At 42.4% G+C, this 22750-nt stretch overlaps 1 protein-coding gene and 1 pseudogene across 1 annotated transcript; one reads left to right on the plus strand and one right to left on the minus strand.

Moving 5' to 3' along the window:
• The first annotated feature begins 1166 nt into the window (after positions 1-1166).
• Positions 1167-3811, plus strand: LOC147904119 (uncharacterized; annotated as a pseudogene).
• A 1986-nt stretch (positions 3812-5797) lies between these two features.
• On the minus strand, positions 5798-17435 carry LOC147904120 (Melibiase family protein). Its single transcript, XM_087370730.1, has 15 exons — positions 17346-17435; positions 16946-17236; positions 16523-16670; positions 16151-16405; positions 14990-15143; positions 14411-14475; positions 13734-13897; positions 13131-13228; positions 12949-13007; positions 12690-12824; positions 12380-12582; positions 7199-7367; positions 6775-6865; positions 6613-6663; positions 5798-6443 (listed from the first exon to the last, which is right to left on the minus strand). The coding sequence occupies exons 2-15, from the start codon at positions 17014-17016 to the stop codon at positions 6184-6186; spliced, it is 1923 nt and encodes a 640-aa protein (XP_087226856.1). The 5' UTR covers positions 17017-17236; positions 17346-17435; the 3' UTR covers positions 5798-6183.
• Between the last annotated feature and the right edge of the window lie 5315 nt (positions 17436-22750).

Below are 22750 nucleotides of genomic sequence, written 5' to 3' on the forward strand. Positions count from 1 at the left end.
GGGAGAGCGTTGGGGAGTAAATTCCATCATCACCTTGATTTCGATAAGACAGTCTATGGAAATTGGGTCACTATTGAAACTCTGTTCGGTTCACAATTGAAGAATTCTAAAGTATTGGTGATGAAGCAACAATTTTTAAGCTTGTCCATGAATGATGGTGACCACTTGAATTAGAAGAAGAGAAAGGAGAAGAAGAAGGAAAAGAGAAAGGGGAGAGGGGAGAGAAGAAGAAGAAGAGAGAGAGAGAGAGAGAGAGAGAGAGAGGAGGGGGGGAGAGGGGAGTGTTCAATATTTTTCTCAACAAATCACAAAACTTGGGGTGTCAAAATTTGAAGGTTTTTTGCCTATTTTCAAATTGAACAATATTTTTCACGAGTGAAAATGAAAATGTTGTAGGTTCATTGTATATAGTTTGCAGGTTTTCTGTGAATTCATTGGGAGAGGGTAAGACGAAATCACTAATATGCATGCATTGAAAGCCCTTTAGAAGGAGGATACTTGGACCAATCACCTTAAAATAAAAAGAAATGTGTTCTTATCACAAATCTTCACTGAGGCCTTCATATGGCTGCCCAAAAAGAGAAGACGAGAGAGGGGGAGAGACTCGAGGAAGAAATGAAAGCAAAAGAAGCAGACTCTACTGGACCAAAAGCTCCCGAGTCCCCATCATGATTGTTGCAACCCAACGTCCATCGTCAACCCATGTATGTCCATTTGTAAGAGAGGATGGAAACCCTGAGCACCCGAGACGATTAAGAAGAAAGTGCAAGCTCCTTATGGCTGCAGGTATGTTGGCCATTTTATGATTTGTGCAGCAAAACTGCTTGACCCAAAATATGCTACAAGCGGTTGGAAAGGTCAAGTCGTGGCCGGGAAAGTGCGCGAGATGGACAAGTGAGCGTGAACCCACCCCCGACACACTGAGAAAGGAGCACAAGCTTAGATCTACTGTTTGAACTTCCATTCCAAGCGTTGTAGATTGGGACGGTAGATTGGGACGGCATTTGTTCTGTTTAGATCCAGAGGGACAAATGCTACTGAATAGCTACAATAAGCTCTTCGTTGCAATAAATGATTTCAATCAAAGAAGGTCGAACTCCATAGAAGCTGAGTGTACGAGTAGAGATGGAGTTTCTTACGTTGTGAATTCCATGTAATCAGCGGAGATGGAGTTGCTTATCCAGATAAATTTTGAGGTGGAGGCAGAGAGCATTGTCCTTATACTTGAAAATGGATGCCCTTTTCTTGCTGCATGGTTAGATAAAGGTATGAACGAAATGATTTGTCTGTTCATTGTTAAATTTTATGGCGTGATTTGTCTTACAAAACTGATTCATGTGCATTCTTTTTGCTCGTCTTTGTATTTCTTCTTGAGGAGTTGTGCACGTGGTAGGAGAAGCTGAAGTGTAGGGGAGCTAGGAGGTTGCCACGTGGCATGCAAAGGAGGCTTCGGTGAATTCTGTGGCATTCCTTCTCTACCTTGCCGCCCACGACACATTCTAATTCCAAACAGGGGGGGTGAAGCCAACCTCCACGCATGAGGGTGAAGCTAGGAACTTTCTACTTTCAAACCCGAGCAAAATTATGTGTCCTTCAAAGACAGAAGGCCAAGCCTGCACTTGAGCCGAGCTCCTTAAGAATGCTGCCAGAAAGAAGGTTGGTGGACAGACTGAGCTATACGAGGCTTGAGAGACTACCCAATTTCGGAGGTATGCTATATTCTACAGGTTGTTTGTGTAGAGCGCAACGCTCTACAGGTTTCGAACATGTGCCTATTTGGGAGAAATGTTGCCTTCCAAATTGTTGCTATCAAGACGGAGTTGTTTAAGGTATATCAGATGGGTAAGATCAGCGGGGATGATCCCAAATAGTTGGTTGGATGTGAGAAAGAGTTTATGGAGATTCAAGAGGCTGCCTAATTGTGGAGGGATGGTTCCATTAAGGGAGTTGCCTGAAAGATTGAGTTATTTGAGTTGTGCCAATTGGCTAAGCTCTACTAGGATGGTGCTCAAAAAGCATGTCGGAACTCAGATAGAGGATGCTGAGATTGGAAAGCTTGGAAAGTAATTCGAAAGACCCGCCGGGGGGGTGCGGGAGAGATTGTTATAGCTCAAATCCAACTAGGATAGAGTTGAGCAGTGTGTGAGCTGATGAGGAATGGTGCCTTGGAGGTGATTTTGATGAAGGTCGAGGTGAGGGAGAGTCGGGAGGAGACCTAATTTGGGAGGGATGGAACTTGAGAGATTGTTGAGGGACAAGTTAAGGTGAGTGAGGAGGAAGGGTTTAACGAGGTGGGGACCGATGAAGCTGTAGAGGCAAGAGGAGGCTAGGTGGAGGCGAGAGACGAAAGAGGAGAAAGGGTGGCAAGAGACGCCAAGCCAAAGGCAAGGAGGAGCGTGTCTGCCTCGCAAAAGGAAGCTAGTTGCTTGCCCTTCGTTGTGAAGAAGACCATAGCCCTCGGAATCCACGATTTGCTTCTCAATTTTTGATACATTGTCTTGCTCTATCAAGAAATCATTCTACCCCCCTGCCTCAGCGACAAGCCTATGCTCCCTTTTGACCGTGAATCATTGTGAGCTCCACCGCTTTGCACCTTCGAGATCACCTTCTTGAAGGATGAATCCACCACGGCTCCATGAGCCAAGGCTCGACCACAAAACTGCCTTCCAATTTGGTGATGGGATTCTTAGAAATCCATCCTGGCGTTCCTAGGGGTAGTCACCTTGCAAGGCAAGATGCACTCGGCAATGTGGTAGATGGGGCTAGCATCAATGCCATGGATCTAGGTAGCGTTAGAGCTCGACAAGGTCACCGGCGAAGGAGGAGGGAGTCAAGTGGTGGAGGCGGCGGCGGAAAGTAGAGGAGGGGCCAGCCATGCGAGCGCCAATGATGACGATGCGGGTGGGGAAGAGGCCCATTGGCGGAGAGGAGGAGGAGCAGGAGGCTATGGCGATGGAGGACGAGGGGAGGCTGGCTATATTATTCTCCTTTTTGTGTAGCGTGGGCAGTCGGATGGCAGTGATCAACAATTTGGAAAAAATAGTGTAGTCATTAGGGTATTAAAGAGCAGTGATCTTAATATCACTAACGAGCATATGGGGGTTCTTTAGGTGGCTAGGCTCACGGGTGTTGTCGGAAGTCTTGGTCAAGTATGTGGATGGTGGTTATTTGGGGAAGATGGAGGATGCCCTACCCCATTGGATCTTGACAAATTGGGTGGTGCATTTTCCCCCAAGTTGTATCATATGCCTCATACGACCACGGAGTGCTTCCCTTTTGTTGTGCGTGAGGAAGTATTTGCACTATGCTCTTACATACCGTGAGATAAACGCCAATGTCATGATCTCTATGGATGGCAATGTTTGCACCAATAGTTGCTATCATGATGGATTCATGCATGTTACATCCATTGCTAAAATGGCCGAGGACGTTCGGCTTCTTTATGATAGTAGGGAAGATTAACCCTTCATTCCATAACCATAAAAGAGCAAAAGTACAAACTTAACAAGGTTTGGATTTTCAACCTTGGAGACAAGGGGATCCCCTACATCACTACGTGTAATGGCCACAGGATCAAGTATGTAGATCCTTTGATGAAAGCTAATGATACATTCAAGGTATCAATTGAAACCAGGAAAGTAGTGGAGTTTGTATCAACATTGGACACATTATTACAGTCATTGGTTGTCATAACAAAGGAAGATTGGGGGTCATCAAGCATCATGAGAAGCATAAGTGATGTTTTGGAATAATTTATGTACAAGAGGTAGTTGGACAGTGTTTGCTACTTGATTCGGTAATGTGCTCATGATTGGTTTGTTCCTCTAAAAACTTTTAATCACAAGATGCAAAAGATAGAGAAGCCTAGAATTTTATGTTGGGTGGTAAGCTGCAACATAAAGTTGGAATTTGAATGTAAAGCCTTGTGATATGTGCTTTGGATAGTCTCCAATGATGGGTTAGCTTGGCAATAGCCTCTGATCATCATCATTGAATTCTCTGCAGGTTTCTAGATCCAAATCCATGTAGGAAAGCTAAGAGGTCCAATGGACATACTATTTGTAAGAAACCAAAAAGGATTTATAAAATTTGTTGAGCTCAAAGTCCCTCTAGGGGGACCCATTGTACTCCTAGGATGATTCTCCAAGTGTATAGGAACTATGATAAAGTCTATAGAAATGCTATATGCCGGATGCTTACACTCATGATGTGGGCATAATTCCTCCCCCTCTCTCTCTCTCTAATTTTTTTGGACTTTTCCTTTGTGGTTGTCTTTGGCCTCATGCATATGGATGAGAGAGACAGTCAAAGGAAAAGAGAGAGAGAGAGAGAGAGAGAGAGAGAGAGAGAGAGAGTGTGTGTGTATGTGCGTGCATGAGGGAGACAGTCAAAGGAAGAGAGAGAGAGAGAGCATGTGTATGTGTGTGGGGGGAAGAGGGGAAATGGGGGGATTTATTGTGCAAATGCTTTGCCGCTCGATTAACATTACATGGCTGCTCATCTAGCTAAATCAATCATATAGTAAATTGAGCATAGAGCCAAGCCAAAGAGTGCCTAGGGTGAAGGGGTCTTGAAACTTGAATTTTTATTTCTTGAAACTAAAGACATTTTAAGATCCCACCATGAGACCCAGGGGAGCAGGTCTCTAACCCGTCATAGAGACAGGTCATGCTACTTGTGCTGAAAAAAAGGCATGCCACATACTAAAGTTTGGCATCCATCTCAAACCCCTGTTGGTGGGGCCACATCCATCCCCGTCACCCACTCATTGTGCTCTATCGCCTTGCCGTAGCATACCTTTGCCATTCAATCAGGGGCGGTGCTGAGCAAGGAGAGCTTCCTGTACAGTACCGCCCCTCCCTGCCCCTCCTTTCAGTTCATGCCCCTCCCCCCCAATGTGCGCCCTTGTCGGCTTGTGGGTGTGTAGTGGGTCGGCTGGCTACAGCGTTCCTATATTGGGCAGCATCCCTTCTCCCGGCCTTGCTCTCAGGTGTTTGATGCCGCTACTCTCTTCTTCTTGTGGGTGTGTAGGGGCTGGGCTGGCTGCAATGTTCGTATCTTGGGCGACCTCCCTTCTTGCTCTTAGGTGTTTGATGCTGCTTCTCTCTTCTTCTTGCTAACATCCTGGGCTATGAGAATGGAGGGCATCACCACTCCTGTCACCATATTGGCTTGAGGTTTTTTGGGGAGCACTTCTATCGGAGCCAGCTCACCTTCAGCAGTGCACTTATCACAGTCTGCTCCCTCAACATTTCGAGCTACAGTTTGCTCCCTCGATGTTTCGAGCTTGTTGTTCACACTGACAATCTTGGCTGGCGCATCTCATCGGAGGATTATCAGGTTCCCCCTGTGCAGGTCTTTGCAAGGGTTTTTTCTTTTTGTTTAACTGTAGTGAGGTTTTGGGATTGACTTCATCTCCCACCTCATGAGCAAGGTTTTGGATTGAGTTTTCTCTCCGCCTCTATTTTTGTGGCAGTTTGGGATGGAGAGTACCACCTCTGCTGTAATGATGGTGTAGTTTTGAATGGTATGTATTACTTTTTTTTATTTTTAAACCATCTTGTAATGCACCCATAATGGAGAAAAAGTCAGCTCTGACATATTTAGCATGCTCATGGTCTTTGCACCATGATGAAAAAAAATGTTTCCAATTATAAAGTTCTTTTCAGAAGAGATTGATTCCGCTTATGCAAGTCCTGAAGGAGGGATTACATTTTTTACCATTGTGTCAAAAAAGGTTAAATGATACTATGAAACTGCAACTCATGCCTTTGTTTTGTGATAACAGTATGTATCTTTTATATTATTGAAATTGTACATGTCATTTCCATATAAAGCAATGTGACCTCATCAAAAAGACGATGTGGGCAGTAGGGGTGTTTGTCAAACTTTCCACACGATCATGAGGGTGATCCTGACAGTATTTGGAAGTACAAGTCCTTATATTACACTTCATGAGTTTGGCCATCAGATCCCTATAATGCAGATTACAAGCATGTTGTCTGTTTTGGGACAACTCCTATGCATTTCTGTGAGAATTAATGACACAATGAGGCTTAGCTGTGGTGAAAGGCTGCTGAGGAGACCATGAAGAAGGGCCTTGCTTGAATTCAAGAAAGGTGTGACTGTAGACTCGTTATGGTCCAACCCCAAAGAGCATGCCATGTAGTCCACTTCTATCAATCAAATCACACTGCACTGTAGGGAGAAGAGGGCGCAGCCATGGGAGGCTACACTTGCTGACAAGCTTCTCCCTACTGTATTTATGTCGATATCAGTCCACACTTCTCGCCCTGTGCATTCATAATCCTGGCTAGGACTGTTTCCATCTATATTGCAGGTTCCCGGCATATCTGGCAGGCTTGCTGCAATGATATTTTCCAGAGGAACAGAGATTGTAGTGGCATTTTGTCCTAGATTAAAGAAAGCAACATAATACTCTCCTGCAGAAAACTCTGCTGATTAGTTGTCACCATTCCATTTCCAGGATAACCATCAAACCATCATCTGCATTGCTTTATAAGAGAACTCTTTCCTGTTCTTTAGGGCTCAAGAATGCTCCGTACCTTCGGCTTAAAAAACAATTATTTCAAAACAACTGAATATAAATACCTTCCAGACCACGGGCCATCCATATACGTGTATTGGTTCCTTGTCCTTGCACTGGTCAAATAGATAAGAGAAATGAAGCCTTTACATCCAATGTACCCTTAAATTGTGTCTTGCATAAAAATCTAGATGGTTTTCTAGCTATTCAAAGAACAGCTTAAATACCTGCTGAGACATTGGGTTTCATTGAACTCACAACTGCACATAGGTCAGCAGCCTTGTTGACAAGTTTCCCATCAGGTTTGAGATGCCAGATCTGCAACCCCAATCATTGCATCATAGATTCAAGTATGAACATGACAGACATATGAATATGCCCAGATAACTTTTGTGTCACACCATGGAGATACCCTGAAGCGTCTAGAGAGAGAGATTTTTATGAAAGTGAAGACTGGATCTCATAATTCCTTATCTTTCAATCCTACGAGGCAATAAGATAACTTCTTTCAAAACCAGTCATCAATTTTTAAGACCTAAAATTTTTGGTGATCAGCTCTTACTAAAGGCTTTCAGGTCTTTTCCGCCTCATGCTTACGTAGTACAAAAAGAAAGGGGCACAGTGACAGAACATTTCTGAGAACCTGCTCACCTGATTTCCATCTTGAGAACATAGAGAGAAATGTATGCCACTCAAGGGGCTTATTCTTTCTGATGTTTTGGCCTGGGCATCAAGGCAAATTTTTTCACCAAACGAATTATAGATGGAGGCTTGTCCCAAAAGATTTACTGTTGCTCTCCTTCTGTAAGACTTGGGCACTCTGTTTCCATCCAATAGTAAATAATCAGTCACAAAGCTTGAAACACCCATTATTGTGGTGAAGATGTATTTGTCACAAAAGAAAGAATGCTTCCAATACTCTTAAGAACAAAATATCATGCACTCTTTACAGATGCTGAATTCCACAAACACATGTCGTTTGAATTTTACAAGATGATTTGGAATGCTTCTGATGTCTATGAATCATTATTTGTGCCTCCTATCAATCCTAAATGTGCGAGCTAGACACTAAAAGGAAAAATATCTTCAGAAAAGAACAGCCAACAGATCATACATGGTTTACAATATTGTCAATGTATCCCATCTTCTTAATTTGAGATATTTTTTATACAACTGTGTGATCCCTTTTGCTGATGTTTTCAATGCTTTTGAAACTTTATAAGAGTACGAAAGGACTCAGATAGAAATACAGTCTCAATAAATCTAGACTATCGCTGAAAAAAAGAAGGAAATTCTACGTACATTAGGGTGCACTTACTCCCAAAATTTGTTGGAAACTTTGGAGTCTGCAGTGTGAATAGGGTTGTGGTTTGCTATGTGTGAGCGTAAATCGGTTCTACTGGTTTGAGCCTTTTAACAGACATCATCTATGATGTCAACATACGTGTGTTTGACATCATCAGTGATGTCAGGACTGTGTTGACTGAGTCATAAGATAAGACAACTCTGCCTATGAAAGAGCCATGTACCTGTGGATTAATCAATGTGAATCTATGAGTTATTGCCTCAGTCTTGGTATCCTGTGCTCTACCATGCCTCTTCCAATATGGTATCAGAGCGATGTGATTACATGATCCACTTGTACCAGCACCACGTTCAGCCCTGCAATCCATTTCTCTTCTGCCTGCTATGCTTACACGTCTACAACTTGTCTGCTGAAGTCCACCTTGTCGTTAAGACAAGCACGGTTGGCTTCCTGTTCACTCAGGCCATTGGTGGAGTTCTGTTCTCAAGCTGCTTTGCTGAAGCCACCTGCTGCCTAAGGCCCGTTGCCACTGTTCCAAGCCCCACCTTGGGCTGCCGGCTAACCACGGATATTTTTGGTTGCTGCTGAGATATTGGAGATTCCCCTGCCCAGCCAGTCACTTCTGCCGACCTCTTCTCTTAGCCCGTTACACGTATCACCTGCTCATACAGATTCCACTATTTCTCCATCTCTTTTGCACACACTAGAAGTCTATACTTGACCTGTCCTAAGTCTTGGGCAAGAGATACGGCGACTGTTCTAGGCAATACTCTTGGAGGTTCTGCGGAGTTACGTGACAGTTACCCTCTTTTGATTGGCTTTGTGCACCTGCTTCATGGTTGATCATAGATGGCTTAACTTGGCTGCTCCTTCTCTGTGCCGGCTCTATTACTCTACCTACCAATATCGCATGTCTCCAACGCTGCCTTTAACGACATGGTGCTTCAGCTCTGACCAACCCTATACATCTAATCATGTGAGCATGTTTTACTTGACGTAAGTAAATCAGCCTGCCTTCTTGGTTGCGGCAGCAAGACACCACAACCTGTAGCTGTTTTCGACTCCTCTCTCCAATGTTGTGTGGCTGATGCATGGCTCTCCTTTTAACCAATGACGACTCCTGTGCCCTTCTCCAACTATTGTGGGCTGTTTTCATCATTATCTTTCTGAGTCTTATTGAGGAGTGCTTTCTTACAATGGCTTCATCCAAATCCTCTTTCTCCATGACTGCTTTGGAGAGGTTCTCAAGGAGGGGGCTTCCAACTTGGCAAATGAATATGCAACTTATTCCACTATGGGAGATAGTATGTGACGACGAGGGCGCTCCTTGACCCGATAACTACAAAGTTCAAAGCATGGAAGCAATGCAATGAGCGACCAATTGCAATCATTGGCATTGGGCCTGCCGACTCTCATATACATCATATCGACATCAAATTGTCTGCCAACAAAATAATGAAATATGGAGCAAGCTGGAAGGTATTTTTGGAACCACCAAATCTAAGGTCGTTTTAAAGCTCAAATTTTATGTCTTAAAATGTTTGATGCTGATGAGCTCAGTGGCCATTTAGCTGCAATGTACTCCATCATTAATCAGCTCACAAGCCTTAGAGTGAGCTTGATGATGAGGACAAGATCGCTGTGCTAATCAAGACTGAAGAATGTAACACGTTTTCAATCTTCTCTGGGAGCACTTAGAATTGCTTCTACCACACTCGAAGATATGGTGGCCTTATTCCTTGAAAACGATTTGCAGAAACAGAATGAACAAATTAGCAAACATGAATACATGGATACTGCCGTTGCATCCTCATAAAAAAGGGAAGAGTCAAAAGAAGATTTAATGCCAATACTGCAAGTGCTTTGGTCACAAGGAAGCAAGAAAAAAGGAGCAACAAGAGCATCATACTAGCTTCTTGCGGAAGGTGAAGAATAAGAAACCAATATTGACACCTTCAAAATAAATGCTTGCACTATTCAGGACCTCAATCTTCAGGATGAGCTTATGTTTTCTAAGTTCTCTATTTAAGTATGTGTCAATAAGGGTTCTCTGCCTTACGTAGTCCCACCTAACATATGGATGTTTTCTTTTTTTTCTTGACTTATAAAAGGCTTTATAATGTCGAGCTTTACCCAAGTTAAGAGTCAAGGGGGAGCTGACTAAGTGATGATCTCAGCTATTGATTGCAAGCTAATTGAGGGGATAACTGTGGCACAAGAGGTGTGCACAGCCAGGCTGCCTCTTTGCAGTATTGTGGTGGAGATGGAGATAGGTTTTTTTACTGAGGGTCTCATCACCTTTCCTCCAAGGGGGGCGTTATGGGGAATTTTGGAGTCAGCAGGGTGGACAAAATGTGATTTGGTACTTTTTGTGTGAATAGGTTCTGGCAGTTTGAGTCTTTTATCAGCGATTCAGGTGTGTGTTGACCTGAGGAATAAGATAAGGCTCCTCTGCCTATAAGAGAGGCATGTACCTGTGGATGAATCAATCCAAGTCCATGAGTTGTTGCCTCACTCTTGCTATCCCTCTACCATGCCTCTTCCACAAAAATGGCACAAAACTCAGCACCACATATATGTATGCAGTTTGAAATGCACTCTGCATCCTTGCTTTTGTGTGTGTGTGTGTGTGTGTGTGTGTGTGTGAGAGAGAGAGAGAGAGAGAGAGAGAGGGGGGGGGGGGGAGAAGAAGAGAGTCATACCATTAGGGAATACATGGGACACAGCCAACTTTCAAAGTTGGAAGTAAAATCAAGCCAAAACCGTGAACAAGCTCATTGAACAAAGTGCAATCAACATATCTATAGGTTTCATATGCATGACTTTTCATCAGATGACATATTTTTTGACCATCAAACATGACACAGTTAGCTTCGTTGGTAGAGTCTGTGAGCTCTGTAGAATGGAGGGCAAAGTCTTTGGAGTTACAACAGCACTAACCAACTTCATCAAGACTTCTCATTTTGGCGAATGAGACCACCTGGTTCATCTGAGCCCGATGCAGATCATTGCAATGCAAAGCTTTGCAACAGCCGCTTATCATAGCATCTTCATAATGGGCCCAGAGAAGGGAAAGGACGTAAGACTCCTGTCAAAGGTGTTGGAGTCTTCATAATTTTCCAGATCAACCACTTTTATGGCTTTTCTCTGAAACAACAAAGGTGGGAAATTAGGGAATATTGATTACATAGCATTCCTATCAGAGCTATACTTTACCAACAAGTTTAATAGGACTGATATAATATCAGCACACAGTGACATAACTGCAACTCGGGTTCCATGGACCACTGGTAAGCATTGTGATCGGAGACAAGGGATGGACATAACCTTTCAAGAGAAAAAGGATAGAATCTAGAGAGTAGCTATCTTAAAGTTTCAGCGAAGTTGTGATCTCTCAAAGAGTCTCAAGACAGTGGTCATGAAGCATTTAGCTTCACAAACAGTTACAGGTACTCCAGTGAAAGCTTCAGAAGCATCTTGTAGAGCAGACCCTTTGTTCTGTAGACCTCAAAAGATGCACTATGTGTACTTGGAATATCTTGTTTGGACAAGCTTTGTTCAAAAATAGCTGAGGAAAAGCATAGCAGCTCCAGCTACCATAAATAACATTGCAAAAGAAAGAATTTCTTTGCAGAGATGCCATTACTAGAAACACGAGTGTCAGTCATCAAGTAGAACACATGAACCCTGATTAGAACTTGAAGAGATTCACAAAAAGTGGAAAAGACTGGCTTTCCAAGGATAACATCATATATTGAACAAGGGATAGATTGAACTAGTCACACAAAAGATTTCCATTGCAATTAGATATCTTTAAATTCCTAGAGATATTGAGAACCTTAGAGGGATTCTGGACGATGAAGCTTTCCTTGACTAGCTTGCTTGAGAAGGTTCTCAATGCAAAGGAAATCATCCCTGCACAAGCCAAGGCTGGAGCAGAACTACAAATGCCAGGTTGCTTGACCTTGATTGTACAAGGATTACTTTATAGCGGACAAATTATATTGAGAATTGGGCTGCACAATGTTGCTAGTGATGCAGGAGCATCATAGACATTGTACACACACACACTCACTTATGCTGTGCACGTACATGCGCACGCATGCACATACATTGATACATACATGCATGCACATATATGCTTGTATGTGTGCATGCACACGCAGGTGTGTGTTTGTGTGTGTAGAGAGAAAGAGAGAGGGAGAGGTTTGCCTTTCAAAGCTTGAAGAAGCTGAACATTGTACAATACTATATTACAAATTCACGGAATCTTGTCATTTAAATTTATCCTAAAAGAGGGGTTAATGCAAGCATCATTGGAGATCTAAAGGATCTGGGGCTGAAATCCTCAACAAAATGAGTGGCAGGCTTTCTTGAAAGAATATGCATTTTCTACAAGGCAATCAAAAGTTATAAAGCATAGCCACAAGCACATGATGACTATTGCGTACAATGCTTATGGAAAGATGTCCACTGTATAGACCTAGCAAAGACATTTAAAAATAGTAGAGTTGTTGCGTAGTTACTCAGATAAATGGATTCCTGTTGATGGTTCCCAGTGTAGGCAACCTTCATGCACATGTTCATCGTTATGTGCAGCTATCCACCAGAGTTGATCATGCTCCCTTGAAAGGGGGCTGTACCTCAGACTCCACAAGGTTTCTCGTGCATATTTGCACTCAAGAAGGTGTACAGGAGGGATAACACTTTGTATTGCAACAATAGATATCTGGATATGAACTCAGATGTCGTAAGAGTTCTGCAAACTACGAACCATCATTTTAACCAAAAATAGGCATGAACCTGTACAGAAAACTATTTGAAATGGATTAATACCTCCATGTTTCCAAAACTGTTGGCATTTATTTCAAGGACAGTGGGGTCTGTAAGAAGACCCAAGGTGGTTTCATCTAGATTAATCACGTCTCCACCAAACATTAGCGGAGATTTTGCCATAGCCCAAAGTGTCACCTGCATTGTTCACTTGTGTTCAAGTTGAGACTACAGAACAAGTTGGGTAACAGTAACAGACGAGCACATTTGTGAGTGATACGTGAGATTTCGTTTTATTTTTTAAAATTAAATTATTCTGCACCTGAGTTCTCTGCTCATCCAGAGTGAGTTGAGAAAACCTGTGGGGACCATAATTAGCACCTGTCACATGATTAAATTATCATTCAAACCAGGCACTGTTAGGCAGCAAAGAAAACCTATAGCATAAAAATAGAAGATCAACTCCACAAACTTGCTTCTATTTCTATCTTTTTAAGATGAGACCTGGATCTGTGAGATATCCAATCGGCAGCATATCTAAGTCTGGCCAAGAAAGACCAAGTAGGCCCGTAGCACCCACTAGACCTGCAGCTGCAAAATCCCTGTCGAAATGATGGAAAAATGTTATAACTTCCAAGGTCTTTCTTAACTTGATCAGTAAGAGAAAAACACAAGGATTAAAAGTAGCTAAAAGTAGAAACACACTATGGAAATAACTATAGTATCAGATAGTCCATAGCACTTTTGGGTGTGGAGCACTTTTCAACCACATCTCAAGAAAGAGACATGAAAGAAACAATATAGGAACTGTCAGTACAGGTACATGTTAAGCAATAATTTTGCAAATTAACATGCCGACATAATAAAGAAAATCCTCCGATGCAAGTGCTTTGAATTTCGAATACCCATTTATTATAAAATTCTGCTCCCTTCTATATAAACTTGAACCAGATTCAAGGCTTAAAAGAGATATTCACATTACATACGGTGGGATCTATGCCATGTGCTTGACATACAGTTAGCACCAAATCTGCTCTCATCGTCACAACTTTTCCAACAGCTATATAAGTGCAAATAGATCAGATTTAAGAGAAGAAACTTGCACACCTGGCAACATCAAAATGCAAAAGTAAATTATTCCAGGAGTCCCAATCGTCGCTGGTAACTCTGTACATATTCACAAGACCATTGATAAGTTGAGCCATGGATGGATTTGCATGCACTCCAGGTGAGATGGAATATATCATAGGCCTGTCAGTTGCTTTTATGGCCTGCATCAATCTTGCAATAGTCAGTGCTAAAAAGATCAAGCTCTTCCAAATATAGGAAACAAATATTGGGGATCAACTGGTTATGAACTCATAAACATCTTGTTATCATGGTAATGTACATGCTTGCTTGGTCGCATTGTTTTCTTTAAACTTGCCAGTCAGTACCAGTTGCTAGCAGTCAATGAAATTTTTTAAGGAAGGATATACACTTTTACCCACCTTGCCTACATTAACACCATGGCATGCACACGTGATTGTGCAGATGTGCACCCACACCTGTGTGTGTAAGTGCACGTGCATACATATGTACATGCATGCATGAATAAATACACATACCTGCATGTACCTCCATCATACATACACGCAGCACGCGCACACACACACACACATATATGTGTATGTATTTGCAGTTTAATATTCTCAGTGAATTTGATAGTATAAGTGCATTTGTGCATGCTTAACCCATTTCTTTAGCGTTAAGTATGAGAGAGAATGTACAAGTGGGAGTGAGACCTGTGAGACTGCAGTGATCTCTTCTACACTCAGGTCATCAACTCCAAATACACAATCATGCTTCACTGCATACAATGTTTTCAGAATGAAAATATTAAACCTCCAAATTCATAATCATGCTTTACTGCATACAACTTTTTTAGAATGAAAATATTAAACCCTGGATATAAGCTTGGCAGATCTTGTATAATTGAAACACAGTCAGCTAAATATCAGATGCCTCTATATTCAACCATCTTTTGATTGACCCATAGAAAACTGATGGAACTAAGAAACGATACAATTTCTAGTTAATCAATTTGGATAGCAATGTAATCATTAATACATCTAGGCAGTGATAGTAAAAACATTCTGTGTGGACTCTTTCAATTATACGCTGGCAGGAAAGTGCACCACAGGCAGTCCTGAAGTACCTGAGGAAAGCTAATGGAGATAGTAAGGTTGCATAAAGTCTTAGAAACTGTTTGATCAAAGTTCGAAGCATCTTCATTGACGTTGGCATTGAAGAAAGGAAAAGAAATACAAGACATTTTTTTCACGAAAGATTGAGTGGTTGTGTGAATTAGAGAGAAAGAGTACCATAATCGACCTCCCACAAAGCATACAGATCATACAACGATTGAATGAATGCTTTTCCACCCTCCGAACTCTGGTTCACACTTACAAAACATTGTGCCATCCAGGAGCAAGGCTGATTCTGCAAAGCTATGTCTCTAGCTCTCCAAGTTGGATTCTGCAATCCATCAAAAGCTTCCCTGCATGTTACATAATCAACATTGTGAAAGAATCGGTGCACAAAATTCCTAATGTGCGACGTTTTGATGAGACCTATGTACCTCAAATATTCCTAGCATCTTTCTTTTCCTCTTAAGAATTGGAGTTTAGTCTGAAAGAAGGGCCAGTGCTTGGAACAAATTGCAAATGCATAGAGGCAGAGGCATCTCAAGAGTCTTTAAGTTAGCAATTAGGCAAAAAGTTCGTATATAATCTAAAGGGAAGAGACAGCAAGTAGGCAAAAAGCTAGTATATAATCTAAAGGAAGAGACAGTGTGATGTGAAGGATTTAAGGATGAATGGAGACCAGAGCATTAGGATCATATCCTCTCATTTATGACTCTGTTTAAGATGATCTTATGAGTTTGGGCTTCAAAATGAGACCCAGTACATGCAGTAAATTTGATAATCCCTTCATTGTCACTGGGTGTTTTGTTTTATAACTACCATTGCCCTCAATTCGAGGCACTCTGCAACTTCCTTTCTCCAATTCTATGGAGAGTAAGAGCACGCTTGTTTACTAAGGTTAGCAGAGGAAAAATATAACCACTGCCGCATCCTCAAACAGGAAGACAAAAGCAGCCACAGATCGATCTCTTCAATAGAATTTTCGGTCATGGATGACTTCAACATAAAGGCTAAAAAGGTATGTTGGTTAGAGATCCACCCTAATATATCCGGAGGAGAAGGAAGGATATACTGGGGTAGACTGTCTAGGAGAGAGCTAAGGCAGACTTAAAATCAGATTCTGTTGATTTGGAGGTCTACCTTTATATGTCTGGATAATCTCGAAGGAGAGACAAGAATGGAATGCTTTTGAAGTAGATGGCGGGGTTAGAACGGAGCTAAGATAGAGCAAATTGTCATTATTGATCAGTATGTTATAACCAGATTCTGTTCAAGCAAATTGATGCTAATCCCAACGTTTCAGGGGAAAGGACAATCTAGTAAAAGAGATTTATCGACCTGAGTTCCAAGGATAGGGGTGTTCTCTTTCACAGCTTGGGTACTGATCCCTCGCATAACATGTATCCCAAATTTCAGGCCCATAGCGTGAACTTGATCAGCCACTGGTTTAAAGCCTTTGCCACCTACTGAAGACGGCCAACGCGTTGCGTCAGGAATAGGACGGCCCCATTCGTCGATAGTATCAAATCCTGGCGTCGTGACTGATGCCCCAGCTCCTCTCCTCCTGTACCATAAGAAGTCCACCACAACATACTGCGAAGCACAGAATGTAGCAGAGTCTTCAGAGTATTTATATATGCTTACATGTTCCTGGAGAACGAGATGCAATTTACGGAAAGTTTCTCAAATAGAACGTGGGTTTGCAACCACCTCATAGCCGGAGGGGAGGAGTTTTTCGGCAACAAGCTGAGCGTTCCGAAGGAATTCATCTTCTGAAATGATCCACGAGTATGAATCATACGAATTCCAACCGCGCGGGGGTGTCACAGCGAGACTGCGATTGGCGTACTGGTCGGCTCTGTTGATGGGCACATTACGATAAGGTTAGTGATTGAATTGCAATAAGCAAGAGCGATTTACGTGCTCTTTCTGAATATTTAAAGGGAATGTAAATATCCGGCGAATTCGACGCATAGCGGCAGCTGCATATGGTGTCAAACATGCACGCATCAAGCTCGAATCATAAAACGAGAGCAGCGCGGAGAATCTTAAAAACAAGAGACTCCTCTGACGTGTATCTGTGGCAAGAGCTCAACAAAACTCATAAACTGCGAAAGAGCAGCAGAAAGTTACAAGAGATAAGCGGGGAAAGCCAGGAGGAGGAACAAAACCCATCCTTGCGTGCAGTTGATTGGAAGCAGCATGGCTATGAGAGCCTGACGATGAGTGTAGTGCCGGATGATCTGTCTCTGTGAGGATAAAAATGCAATTGTTCCGAGTGGAGAGCAGCTAGCTTGGGCATTTATGGGCGAGTTGACGTGCTACCTTTAGGCCGGAAGCGATGCAGGTGATGAGTTGGGTGGCATGAACCAGAGATTCTTGTGGTGGTGTCGTTGCTGCTGCGTGCAACCAACGTCGCCATAGCTGCAATCAATCAATCCGTCAAGAAAGGCAATTGGAAAGATGGAAATACAAAATAGGCGAGTAGGCAAGTTGGAAAGGCTGCAAGGTGAGGGAGCTACGGCGAACACACCAAGAATCCTCCATAGCCAATTAGCTTGTGATGATTGACCTATCAAAGGGGTACTGGCTGACGAGACAAGCATGGGACGCAGCCAAAGAGCTCTGAGAGAGAGAGATTGAGAAAGATGCCCAACTTCGAGTCCCTTGTAAATTGCGCACTTCCCCATGCAAATACGTTCAACTCAACCTTGGTACCCCTTACCCTCGTCCAGCTCCGATTATTCTAACCACTCCCCTCTTTTCTCACATTTGCCCTTGTCTCGTGGCCTGCTTGCCCTCGCCATTAACCATAGGGCCTTAGGGAGGTTTCTCAACCCAACGAACGCCTTCCCCGCCAATGAGATCTCATTCGCACCTGTGAATCCTTCCTTTCACAAGCACTCCCCCATCGTGCAACAAAAGGAGCTCGCGTGTGAGAAAGGAAAGTTGGGTGACCTCCATATGCCACCTCGACAAAAGTCCATCAATTAGCAGCCCGCAGATCGGATTCGAATTTGGCGGGTCTAACAGTTCAACCACTCGACCAGCTCTAATTGGTGAGATCCATTCCCCGATCCACCTCTTGTGAATCCATGGATGGACAAGCACTTCAAGAAGCCGCGGATGACACATTTAGGGGCTTCACTTGTTTGCAGACGTTCGTGAAACCCCTCTTGCAAAAAGTCTCTCCTCAACACAAGTTCACCATAAGTTCCAATCCCTAAAATTGGGTTAGATGGTTAAACACCAATATGCAAATTGTACTACGACTCGACATGTATAATACCGCTGTGACTTCTCTATGGTTCTTGTGTCCCATCTCAAGTCACAAGGAATAGAGCTCTAAAAGAGACAAAGGATTTGCTCACCTTAAAGCATTGCCTTTAGGCCTTTCTTTTGATTTCTTTATACTTGAATATTTCCTTACCCACTATCATGAAGAACATAAGTATGGTCCTTTCCTTGAGATTCTAATATATATCTTGGAAATCCAAAGTAGTAGGCAACAAGAACTACTATTCGAAAAGCAATATTTCTTCCTTAAAACGTCATTTAATCTTGGGTTCCTCTTCACTAAGCTTCCCTTTGAATTCGGCATCATGTTTATGTAAGGGGAGTTCCTTTCTCTAGAGAATCTCTTAAGATTGTGTCTCCCCCCCCCCAAAAAAAAAAAAAAAAAGATTGTGTCTTTCCTTCATGAATGTTCATGTATGTACATCCCTTCTCTAAATAAATAATCCAAACTCTAGATGCAAATTTTTTAGGAAATTCTGTCAAAAACTTCAATGGGGGGAAAATTTAGGGAATTTTTCACCATCGTGCCATTAATTTGCTACATCATTAATAACTATTGGGCTTTTGTTGATGATTGCAAACCACCGATGTGTCTCAAAAAACCTCTTATGTTCCTTTTCAAAGGAAGTGGGTATACATACATGAGTACATGTTAATATGAACAAAGGAGGGCAACTAAGGAAATGTGTATTGAATTACACATTTGCCTTTTTCAAAGTTTCGTCACATTTTTAATAATCTGAACAAAATTTGTAGCGAAATTTCATCATGCTTCGGTGCACTCGTGCTGTCACATTTTCGAGTAACACTTGTGGGGTGGAATGAGATGTGCAAGCATTCTGACATGTAGCACTGAATTCCATTTCGTTCATCATCTTAAGTGTGTTGCCTAAAATGACATAAAATGACAAAAGCACCAAGAATTATGAAGGAACATATTAGTTTGGTATTAGCCACCACTGAATTCCATTTCATTCATCATCTTAAGTACTTGGAATATGCATTATTATGAAATTTAAAGTCTAGATCTCTACATTAGCATGTCTTGAATGAGCCTTACAGGCAATACCTTGGGTTCTCACCAAGCTTGATACTAAAATCTTTCTCCAAGAGCGCACTTTTCCAAATCACATTGAGTCATACATGCCCATCAAAAACTACACTCATAGGAATTGATTTTTTGAATTCCAAAGCGGGCATCTCTTTCCCTATGGGCAATGATCTTGATAATAGTCACCATGGAATCTTCAACGATGATGTTGGAAAATGTAGTTGTGTCCCCTCGGCTTTCTTCTACCCATAGCTTGAGATGAGTCCATAAGCTAAGGATCCCAATTGTACAATTTGGGAGCTCAAGATGACCATGAGTCTAGCAGTCTCAATATGCTCAAAGGATGTTCTACCTTGTAGTTGTTGCCTTTGTGAGTTAGACATGGAGGCTAGCATTGAGGTTCTATCACTACAATTAGGTGAAACATTGAATGTAATGCAAATATGCCATAAGACAGTATCTAAAATCTATGTGAGGACTGCATGCCGGAGCATCCTCAAAGCTGCCATGTTTTGCATACATATCCACTAAAGTAGTTCCCACAAATAGACTCAAAGCCACGCATAAAAACATTGGAGTCGGGTCTCTACCTTTCACCAAACTTCTTCTAGTGTTGCAAGGCTATTGCAAGCATTCAATGTGTCAATGAGTATTTAGGTAATCGGTTTGATGCCTTCTCGCTACATTCGAGCATACAAACCCAAATCTCACACACCCTATTTCCACTTACTACAACCCATGATCATGGCAGATCAAGAATTCTCCTCAAAATAGGGAAATTGGTCAAAAACCCTTCATGCATCCTCCATGTCCCCACATTTTGTGTACATATCCACCAAATTATTTCCCACAAATACATAAGAGAGTAAGTCATCTTAACTACTTGGGAGTGGATGATTACTCTAGGCATCCTATTATCATGGATTTTGTGGTCAAGCTACTCGCCTCCTTTCATTGCTGCCAAGCTATTGAAGGCCTTCAAGCACCAATAAATGTTTGGTTATTTGGATGCACACCTTCCTCGCACATCTATGCATATGCCTCCAAAGCTAGGTGCCCCTTATTGCTTCGCATACCGCAAGATCATACCCTAGGATCATGGCAATCCATGTAAGCACATCACAATGAGTTTTGCATACATATTCACCAAGGTATTTCCCATATCACTATGAGGCAATTCACCGAAGACATGGCATGCATCACCATGTAACCACATCATGATGAGGCAATTCAATCGAAGACATGCCATGATCCTCCAAGTTTCCATATTTTGCATGCATATCAATGAAGGTACTTCCCACAAATGCATGTGACTCAAAGCTAGTCTTTATAATTTTGAGTGATGGATTTACCTTTTCTCATGATTCTCTTATTGCAAATTTCTCATCCCCTCTTCAATCCTTCTGGGCTATCAGTGGCTCTCGATGCATTGGCAAATGTTAGATGCTCTGGTGTGGCACCTTCATGGTATATTTGTGCACATACCATCTCGTTACTCAACGTACCCTAGAATCAAGGCATTCCAAAAAACCGTAGTATGATGAGACAATTCTTGAAAAACATACCGTGCAAATTCCATGTTCCCACATTTCATGTACATGTCTAGTAAGCTGGTTCCCATGAACACATTTGTCTCAAGGCCCCTCTTTACTACTTAGACAGTGGATTACCTGACCTTTCTATAGGCACCTTGTCTTTGTGAGTTTTCCAACGTTTTTTGCCTTTCCATATTTGCAAAGCTAGTGGTCACTTTCTTGGTTGGCATACTGAAGGATCATTATGTTCCATTAAATGACATTGCCCTTAGATATGTTGTCAAAGACATGGTGAGCCGATCCCACGTTTTGCATATATATGAATTAAATTATTTGCCTCAACCTCTAGAAGCTCATGCACCTTACATGCCTACATTTCCTCAACGTCAGGTTAGTCGAGACAATCTAATGTAGACAACATTTCTAGCCCTACATGAATGACTGCAAAGGGGTAGCCTAACCATAATCAATGAAAACATAAGGAGAGCAGCAAAAAGAGCTATCTTTGATAAAAAATGATCAAGAAAGATGATGGCAAAGAGTGAAAAGAATGAAAAGAAGAGTTCATTACTCAAGACTTTGATACACAAATGGAGTGTATCTCCACAACATTCTTTTAAGGTCCCAGATTTTGAGTCCTTCGCCGAATTCGAGAATGACCAATTTTTACTCCGCATGGAAAAGCCCATTAGAGCCATTTGTCTAAACAAAATCACCCATTCTCGATCGTTGTCCCAACAAACCATGATTGATTTCCCTTGTGATATCTCAAATCCATTATCTTCCCACACATCCCTGTATCCACTTTGAAGGAGCAAGTTATAGGGAGTCTAATTAACAATAAGAGCTTGGAGTTAAGGATGTCCGCAAAAAAAGCAACAAAGGTTCGTTGAAGTAGCAGCCCCATTGATACACCACATCCTCGCCTTCATTGGGCCTACATTGCTATGTTGAACTTGGCTCTACGTTAGCTCATTTTGCTTGTGGTGCAATCCTATGTTCCGGTAAAACTTCCATATATCCTTTTGTGAATCAACCCATTTGCCAAGCTACCCAGCTTTCATGTACTATTGTCACTGAAGGTTGTAGCCCCTTCACCATTGATCACCTCGCCTTACCATAGCTCATGTATGTGTCTCGAATGTCTCAAAGCCCCACCTTTGCTTCTTGCCAAGCTGTTGTCTCTTCTTCCTTTCGTTCACTCAACATCATTCCCAGAAGCAGTCACGGATTATTCTATGCCTGCTTCTTTACCTGTTTGTTCCATCCCTAGATTGACGATAGGCTCTGCGCATGGCATAACTATTCCTCAAAGCAAGCGATGCACAAATCAACCCCGTCCCCCAACTTTTCTTGCATGGTTGCTTTGTTACCCACTGCTCCCACCATTGCATGCTCAAATCCCACCACCCATCCTATACCGCCCCCTTCGACCTCCCCAACGTCCATTTCACCTCCATCCCTGATTGGATTGCCCCTCGACACCCCCTTCACCCTTGACTCTAACATCCAGGTCCTTTTCCAAGTTTCCTTCTCTGAAATACTATGTCATTCTATGTATTTTCCTCTCGTTTTCTTTTCCCTTTTGCTGCTAACGACGATGACCGATGGAGCTTGAGAAATGGCTTCATGGTCACATTTTGTTATCGACAAAATGTGATGCCGTGGGGGACCATGGTGTATAGGGGAATGGGCCGGGGGAGGACTTTCCTACAAGGAAAGTGCCTTTGACCGCACGCCATTGGCCAAACACTTTCCTTCTAGAAAGGCTGAAGTTGGCCCCATTCCCCCATGTGAAAGACCTCCGGGGGGCTAACTCAAGGGAAAGTTGTTCTCTAAACACTAATTGTGGGCAGGTTAGGGGAGATTCCTATTCCAAATATGCCAAGGTCCGACGGGTGCGCTATCAGATCTTGGTTGACCGGAAAGGACCCAAGGTCGACTAGTGTGGGGGACGAGTGGAGGTAGAGTCCTTGGACCCAAATGTAATGTGACATGTCATTGTGTGTTGGGAAGGTGACCCGAACGAAGGAAAAAAGAGGTGTGAATATTCAA

This window comes from Dipteris shenzhenensis, chromosome 3 (assembly GCF_047967505.1).
Source record: "Dipteris shenzhenensis isolate YYH24624 ecotype China chromosome 3, Dip_SZ_1.0, whole genome shotgun sequence".
NCBI classification, from domain to species: domain Eukaryota; kingdom Viridiplantae; phylum Streptophyta; class Polypodiopsida; order Gleicheniales; family Dipteridaceae; genus Dipteris; species Dipteris shenzhenensis.